Below are 8954 nucleotides of genomic sequence, written 5' to 3'. Positions count from 1 at the left end.
GACGAAGAACGAAGATCCCCCTCTTCACAGCCCCAAACAGACTCCAGATCTGCCCTCCCGGGGAAGAACAATGCTTGGTGGCGGCTCCGTCTCATGGATCACGATAATTCTTTCTCCCCAATTTTTTTCTCCGAAAATAGGAATTTATAGTGTCAGGGATGAGGTCTGCGGGGCCACGAGGTGGGCACCCACCTAGGCGCGCCAGGAGAGGGGGCGCGCCCTGGTGGGTTGTGCCCACCCAGGGGGCCCTCTCCGATAGGTCCTGGCTCCAGAAATTCTTATATATTATATAAAAATTCCTTGAAAAGTTTCGTTCCATTCCGAGAACTTCTATTTCTGCACAAAAATAACACCATGGTAGTTCTGTTGAAAATAGCGTCAGTCCGGGGTTAGTTTCATTCAAATCATGCAAATTAGAGTCCAAATCAAAAGGAAAAGCGCGAGAAAAAGTAGATACATTGGAGACGTATCAACCTTACACCTCAGCTTAATTTACAACCCTGAACTTCAATACAACTTAGAGCACAACCTCAACTCTCATCCGTGTAAATTATCCCCATCGCTTGACCTAAAGGTGGTTTTTGAACAAAATTTGACCAGTAATTTGAAGTTTCCAGAAAAACTATTTGTTTGTAAAATCAACACTACTATTCCAACCATTCTGAAAAAGGTTCTCACTTTTTTGACAAATCGATTGAAAAATATAGCGGAAGTTCAATTTTTGCCCCTTTTTGGACAAAATTTGACCAAAAAAATCAAAGTTTCCAGAAAACTTCTACCATGTTGACCAATTTGGCAAAGTTTCAGACTGTTTTGACAATCATATTCAATAGAAAATTAATTTCAATCTTTTTTGGTTAAATTTTGACAAAAAATCGAAGTGTCCAAAACATAATTTGAATTCATATTGTATTTTTAAATATGTTTGTCCGAAAAGTGTGATTTTTTTCTCAGAGTGATCGTCATGGCACTGTTGATTTTACATAATGTTTTCAAAAAATTCGAGGCACTTTGAGTTTTTGGTCAATATTTGACAAAAAGGTTGAAAGTAAGTTTCTACTGTATTTTAAACTTTGTCTGTCCAAAAAGTGTGTTTATTTTACATAATTTTTTCTGGATACTTTGAATGTTTGGTCAAATTTGATTGAATTTCCACTGTATTATTAAATCTTCTTTTCAAAAAAACTCTATGTTGTCATCATAGTAGTGTTGATTTTACATAAATTTTTCTGGGCACTTTGGATTTTTTGGCCAAATTTAACAAAAGGTACTAAAATTGAATTTCCATTGTATTACTAACTTTGTTTTTCCAAGAAGTGTTATTTTTTCTAGATTTGTCAGCATGGCAGTGTTGATTTTTCACATTTTTTTAATTTTTCTAGACTGTTTGAACTTTTGGTTAAAATTGGACCAAAAAATTGGTCAAACACCTCCTACATATGAGAAAACTAGCTTAGAACAAGCGGGGGAGGGGGTGTAATTTAAACAGATTTGAGAGTTGAGGGTTGTGTTCTAATTGGTATTTCAGTTCGGGGGTGTAAATTAAATTAGGGCGAGAGTTTAAGGTTGAAATATGCACTTCTCTCAAAAACAAATAGAGCTATTACCGTCACTCTGTCACCAAACGCAACATGCTTACGCATCTCAAAATTTCCTGTGAATTCCATTGGTGCAAACCGAACAAGTCCTACAGAAAAAAAATCCAAGGAATAAACCAGTTCATAATTCTTATGAATTTCCTTACACCAAATAGGCCCAAATAGTTTTTTTTCGCGAATACGCAAAGATTGCGTATCATTGCATTGATAGGAGGGGTGAAAAAAATAGATAGGATGAGTGCTACAAACGGCCACGCGTACACAAGCTGGCGCAGGCACTAGTAGCAGGAGCAGATGAGGTAGGGGCTGCTCATCCCCGATACATCGGACTATAGCCTATCTCTCAGAGATCATCGTCGCCAAGCCGTTGGTGCCGGCGCTAGCCCAAAGGCGAGCATCTTCTTGAATAGATCGAAGCAAACTAGCGATGGATGGGTGCAGCTGGTCGAAGACGCATCCATTCCGATGTTTCCAAATAGCATAGGCCGTGAGGGCAATGATGGAGTTTAGACCCTTCCGAAGAGCAGCGGGCGCTGTGGAGCACGCGTTGATCCACCAATCCGCGAAGGACATGTCCGGGGCCGGGATCGTAGCGGTTGATCGGCACCAAGATAGGACCTCGTGCCAAACTTGGCGGGAGAAGGGGCAAGCAGAGAATAGGTGGTGCATGTCCTCGGTGGCCTGGTCGCAGAGCACGCACCGGTCGTTGTGCGGTAAGCCACGGCGTGCGAGGCGAGCAGCCGTCCAGCACCGATCTTGAAGGGCCAGCCAGATGAAGGCTTTGATGCGGAGGGGGGCCCATGTCTTCCAAGAAGCATCTGAGATGGAGCCGTGGAAGAGCGCAAGGTAGCAGGTCTTGGCCGAGTAGTCGCCGGAGTTGGTCCATCTCCAGCGCAGCACGTCGTGCCCGGCCGCGAGGGCTTTGGTCTGGAGAGCGCGCCAGAGATCCACGTACTGGACAAGGGCGGCGGGGCCGAGCGCGCCGGCGATGTCGCGCACCCACGCCCGCTTGGGGAGGCCCTCAGCCACCGTCCGGTCGCGGCGATGCCGCCGGGAGACCATAGAGAAAACTAGGGGCGCAATCTTAGAGACGGATTGGCCCTCGATCCAAGGGTCCGTCTAGAACTTGCAAGAATGTTCATCTCGCACCTCCCAGGTGGTGGAGGCTCTGAAAATCTGCTCGGCCATCGGGTCGTGGGGGAGGTGGAGCTTGCTCCAGGGACGCGAGGTGTCAGTGCGCTAGAGCCAAAAGCCACCTGGCGCGCAAAGCAACACCAGTGCGCTGCAGGTCACGGATCCCCATGCCGCCAAGGGAGGTGGGGCGGCACACACGGTCCCAGTTGACGCGGCACTACCCACCGCACGCATCCTTGCGGCCAATCCAAAGGAAGCCGCGAATGATCCGGTTCACCCGCGCGAGGATAGTCTTGTTGACGGCGATGGCGACGATGATGTGAATGGGCATGGCACAGAGAACATGCCTGCAGAGCGCAAGGCGATCGCCAAGAGAGAGCATGGATCCAAGCCAAGTGGAGAGCCTCCTCTCAAGCTTGTCAACAAGCGGCATGAGGTCAGTCGTGGAGGGCTTGCGAATGGATAGCGGAAGGCCGAGGTACTTCACCGGGAAGTTGGCGATCGGGCATGCCATCTCTGCCTCGATCGTGGCCACGTGCTCCTTGGTGCACTGGATGGGCAATGCCGAGCATTTGGCGAAGTTTGTGCGGAGCCCGGAGACCTTGCCAAAGATGTCAAGTAGGGAGCGAATGGTGCGTAGGTCATGGGTGTCGGGGTGGCAGAAGATGACAACATCGTCCGCGTAAAGGGAGACACTCGAGGCCAGGTGTCTCGTGGTCAACCGCTGGAGGAGGCCACGCTCGACGGCTCGCTGGAGAAGCGAGTTTAGCATGTCGATGACAATGACAAAGAGCATCGGAGAGATATGATCCCCTTGTCGCAGCCCGCAAGCGTGAAGGATAGGCGGCCCAGGAACGCCATTGATGAGCACGCGCATGGACGCGGTGGAAAGTAGAATAGAGATCCACCCGCACCAGCGGTTTCCGAAGCCAAGGTGTCGGAGCGTTTCAAGCAGGAAAGGCCAGGCCACCGAGTCGAACGCCCTCGTGATGTCGAGCTTGAGGAGCGTCCGTGGCATCTTGAGATTGTGGAGGAGTCTGGCCGTTTGCTGAACGAGGAGAAAATTGTCGTGGATGCTCCGGCCAGCAATGAACGCGCTTTGGTTCGTGGAGACCAATTGGCCCAGATGCGGTGCTAGTCGGAGGGAGAGCGCCTTCGCGAATAGCTTTGCAATGAGATGAATGAGATTGATAGGCCGATAGTCGAAGAGGGATGCCGCATCCTGCTTCTTAGGGATGAGGGTGAGGAGCGCCTCATTGAGCCGCTGAAATCCACGCCCGTTGAGCGCATATAACTTGTCAAAATAGTGTGGCTTCAAAATTCTATTTTTCGACTTAGGCCTTGTACAATGTTTTGTTGCCTTCTCCTACCTAATGAAAATAGCAGAACAACTACTGTAAAAGTTAAAAAAAATGCCAATACTGTTGAGCTGCATCTTGATTGGCCTTATTTTGTTTAAGACACATGTTAAGTACCGTGGTACATACCCTTACAAACTATTCCCTCCGTCCCATAATATAAGAACGTTTTTGACATTAATGTAGTGTCAAAAACATTCTTATATTATGGGACAGAGGGAGTACTTATCATCGTAAAAACTGAACAACACATCTGTATCCAGCGACAATGTGGCATGAGCAAAACTCGTTGCCGCCTTCCCGCGCCTGACTCGGCAAAGCCATGGCCATGAGCTCGTAAAAGCAGCGTCCAGAAGTCATCAATCTACAAAGATGCCGGCGGCTGCAACTTCCGATGACCCTATTTTGCTTTAGTGTCAAGTGACACAACTTGCGCGTGAACGCGTACACCCCTTGTCACCATCACCGACTCGCCGACACAGCACACAATCATTTGGTTGGCTCCGGGTACAAAAAGAAGAAGAAGCATGCAATCTTATCGACATATCTTCAGCTGAAGCCGGCCATGCCGATCTGAAAACCCCCGGAAGCAGCATGGAACTTGCCCCGTTCCTGTACCGAAAGCGCTCCCACTATCAGCCGGGGCCAATGGCGCGGCGAAACGTGGGAGCAGCGGATGCCTCGGGGCACTGTTCACCCCCGCCCCCAGGAGCATAAGAACATACGGACCATTTTTGTAAAGCCTCGCGTACGAGGAAACGTGCGCCCTGGCTCGTTTCGCAGCGCCGGTTTAATGGCCGTCTGGCGCGAGGTCCAGGTCGCCGAAGGGAAGGGAAGGGAAGGGAAGGGAGCACGTTGGGTTGGACCATGCAGGTGCAGGGAGAAGATCTGAAACGGAGGCCGCCCCACGAGCAACAGCACATGCGCGTTGCGCCTCGGTTCCTTCCGGGCCGGCTCACCCGCCGACCGCCAAGAAGTAGCCCCGCATATGTAGGGGTACGTGCAAACGTGCAGGTGCATTTTCTGCTCCCCAGCTCAAATACACTCGCATAATAAAGAGTAAAATTCGAAAATAAAACGGTAGACATGGTCAAAAAAATCTGAAATTATTTTACACTCGACATCAACATAGTAGAAGTTTTAGCACCCTGGTAATTTTGACGGCGAAAAGACATCCTTGGCGGCTTGTAAAAATTTTCAGGACCCAAAAATAGAGCATGTAGATCATTTTTGTTTATGCCGAGACCACGAAGGATCGCTTTCCGTGATGAAATTTTACGGGCAACCGGAACACTTATTGATGTTCATGGGCATTTTTTCTCCTCTCTTTTTTACCATTCACACGGATGCATGTGTGCTCCGGATTAGAGGAACACTTTCGGCATTCTCCCTCTTTCCATGACAATGATAGCAAAAAAAATTCACCTTTTGCACCACGACAATGACGGCGACCTCACTTCAACGATGGGCAACCACTGTTCAACACGACATTTCTTTTACCTCCTTCTAGGAGTAGAATCCGTTTAAAATATGTCCCATATTTCCCCTTAGAGTGGAGAGCGTTAAGCTGAAGTGCACAAACCTGACCCGTCAGTTGAAAGCGGAGGTTTGGCTCTCGGGTGTATATGCACCCGGCATGAAAAATAATTTAGTAATTATATTTTAGATAGCCAAAATTTCTAAACATTTTTCAAACAAATTTGACCTTTTGTTGTACTTGCATAAAAGGTTTCGTCGAGGAATGACTTTCATGGTATTCAGGGCAATTTTTTTAACACTATATGCTCCCTTTGTTTCAAAATAAGTGTCTCAAGCTCACTTATTTCCGGACGGAGGGAGTACAAGTTATTACTCACATTTTTCTGTCCTAATTTTTTTGGGTTTTCTTCCCTGAAGTTGATGGGAGTTTTTTCCTCATGATTTTTTTATTCGAGTACAACAGAAGGTCAAATTTATTTCCAAAAAGATTTGAATTTTTTTATCTTTTTTCACAATTATACTGTTTTTCTTTCATATCAAGTGCACAACGGTTCATATAGTCTTTCCGTTATCCGTACCACACAAGAGTCGCGCGTAACTGAAGCCTGATCCGATCTCAATAATTTGCTGTCGATTCGAGGAATCTATCTGTAGATCTATCGATCTCGACTCTCAATCCCAAGTGGAGAGCTGCGTACGTACGTACCGACTAATCAATCGTCCGGCATCATCGATCCGCTGCTGCTCGGTGCTGCCAAACGCCAGCGCACTCACGGCACCAGCGCCCACGGGCTGCCAGCGGCATACAATCTAGCGCGCGATTTTATCCCTGTTGCAAAGGACGAAACGAGCGAGAATAAGCGAACAAGAGCGCGATCGCCAACAGTTGTTTATTCCGTATCAGGTTGGTGGGCGCGCTCGCCGGCGGACCCTGACCGGCAGGCCGCCGGCGAACGTGGCCGTCAGCCCCGGCGCGAACTTGGGCCGGCGCGAGCTGCGCTCGATCGCCTGGATGTCGAAGCCCCGGACGACGGCGACGATGACGGCCTTCATCTCCATGAGCGCGAGGTCCTTGCCGACGCAGACGCGCACGCCGGCCTGGAACACCGGGTACCGGTACGGGCTCACCGGGACGAACTGCCCGTCGCGGAGCCACCGCTCGGGCCGGAACTCGGAGCAGTCCGGGCCCCACACCGACTCCATCCGGCCCATGGCGTAGGCGTGGTAGGTGACCCGCGTGCCCTTGGCCACCGCCGTGCCGTCCGGGAGCGTGTCGTCGCCCGCCGCGAACTTGGAGTCGAACTGCACCGGCGGGAACAGCCGCATGCTCTCGTACAGCGCCGCGTGCACGTAGTGCATGTCCTTGAGCTTGCTGAAGCTCGGCCGGTCGCCGTCGTCGCCGCCCGCGACGCGTGACACCTCGTCCCGGATGGCGGCGGCGACCTCCGGGTGATCGGAGAGGAGCAGGAAGAAGGCGGTCAGCGCTGAGGCGACGGTGTCGCGGCCAGCGAGCATGAAGCTGACGACGATGTCCCGGAGGTACTTCTCGTCGCTGATGGAGCCCATGAACCGCGACAGGAGGTCGCTGCCGGACGCGGCGCCGCCGAGCTTGTGTCGCTGCCGGGTGACCTCCGCGGCGAACCCGTCGACGAGGCGCACGGATTCCCGGAGCTTCCTCTCGTCCCCGACGTTGAAGAACCGCTTCAGCCGCCATATGATCTGCAACGGCGCGGTCGCGCGCCTCGCAGAGAGCATCGACGCCGTGTCGAACGCGTCCACGAACGCCGACACCGGCATGGACAGCTCGAGGCAGCCCGGGTCGAGGCCGAAGGAGATCTTGCATATGCAGTCGAAGGCGAAGCGACGGAACACGTCCTGCAGGTCCAGCACCTTGCCACCGTCGTCGTCGTCGTCGTCGTGGGAGCAGGCAGAGTCAAGCAGGGGAACGAGACGGCCCCGCAGCTCGGAAGCCACGACGCCCGAGGCGAAAGCCCTGAGCGCGGGGGACGCAAGCTCAGCCGCGGCGAGCTTCCGCTGGAACAGCCACGCGTCTCCGTCGACGTTGAAGATCCCGCGGCCGAGCAGGTCGGCGAGGATGGCGGAGAAGGGCTTGCCCTTGGGGTAGTTATCGAAGCGCGCGCGCAGCATGTGCTCGACGGTGACGGGGTTGGCGGTGAGCACGTTGCGGAGCACGTGGACGTGCACGGTCTGCGACGGCGAGCGGCGCAGCAGGTGCGCGTACCAGTCGCAGAGGTTGTCGAACTCGCCGGCCCAGGAGGCGGTGAGGTAGGCCTCGCAGACCGCGCAGTCGCACCACCACGGCGGGCGCGTGCGCGCCACGGCCAGCAGGGCGGCGAGCGCCACGGTGCACGCCGCGAGCGCGAAGAAGGCGCCGGCCACGTGCGGCTGCAGCTTGAGCGCCCCATGCAGCGCCGCCGCCGCCGCCCCATGCAGCGCGGCCTCGACGCCCATGACGAGCACGACGTGACGGCGGCGCTACCTGCTTTTTATCTATCGTACGTGCGTGTGTGTGCGCGCGGGGGGGCTTTCATCTGCGGGCGGTGAGGTGAGGTGCCGTTGCGCCCGCCCCGGACGAGGCCGTTTTATACTGCCGCCCGGCCCTCTCCTCGCTCGTGTGTAGAAGGACGGTTCTGGGCATGGACTCTCGCCCGTGTAGCTTCCCCTCGTGACTTTGACCGCTCTCTCACTCTCAGTAGGTCTGGGCACGCTCGAGCTCGAGCTCACCTCGGTCGATCGGGCTGTAGCAGCTGGTGGTCTAGACCCTAGAGGTGGAGAGCCACATGCGCTATAGGAACAGTGCTGCATGTTGTCCGCCGCGCCATGCCCGTCGTCCGATCGGGCCACGCACCGTCACCCACCTCCCGGGGTGGCACTTGGTGTTTTTACCCCGGCCCGGTCGGTCGACCGCGACGTCAATACCCGGTCGTACATAACAGGAAAGCCCGCGGCTTGACAACTTGGGCCAGCCAGAGCCAGTTACTGATTGCACTGCAGTGCAGTGCCTCCCTCCCACGATCCAGACAGTGCGATTGTACCATCACTACTATTGGACTAGTCGCCGATCCAGGGATACTTACTGCGCCGTGGCGTTTTGCACGTGCTTCCAGTGCCCACTAGGTTAGCCAGGCGCAGCAGCAACAGAGAGAGCAGCGCCGGACCGCCCGGGGTACATCTCTGCCCGTCTGCCTTCGCCGGGGCCGACCGATCTTTCTCACCCGCGCGCGGCCTCGATCGCGGCGACAGCGGCGCAGTAAACTCATCAATGGCGGTATGCGCCCCGAGCTCCGATGCCCCCGGGTACAAGGACACTATCGTGCTACCTGCGCCGGGGCAGAAGGAGGCGCAAGTTGCATGGTAGGAGCAT

At 53.4% G+C, this 8954-nt stretch overlaps 1 protein-coding gene across 1 annotated transcript; it reads right to left on the bottom strand.

Moving 5' to 3' along the window:
• Positions 1-6055: 6055 nt before the first annotated feature.
• On the bottom strand, positions 6056-8141 carry LOC119269655 (cytochrome P450 94C1-like). Its single transcript, XM_037551547.1, has one exon. It carries the CDS (start codon positions 8039-8041, stop codon positions 6470-6472), a length of 1572 nt encoding a protein of 523 aa, XP_037407444.1. The 5' UTR covers positions 8042-8141; the 3' UTR covers positions 6056-6469.
• Between the last annotated feature and the right edge of the window lie 813 nt (positions 8142-8954).

Source organism: Triticum dicoccoides, chromosome 3A (genome assembly GCF_002162155.2).
Source record: "Triticum dicoccoides isolate Atlit2015 ecotype Zavitan chromosome 3A, WEW_v2.0, whole genome shotgun sequence".
NCBI lineage: Eukaryota > Viridiplantae > Streptophyta > Magnoliopsida > Poales > Poaceae > Triticum > Triticum dicoccoides.
The sequence above is the reverse complement of the archived record's forward strand: the minus strand, read 5'-3'. Positions and strand labels throughout refer to the sequence as shown.

Coding starts and splice junctions, on each gene's coding strand:
- LOC119269655 (XM_037551547.1), bottom strand. CDS start 8,041: ATGGGCGTCGAGGCCGCGCTGCATGGGGCGGCGGCGGCGGCGCTGCAT.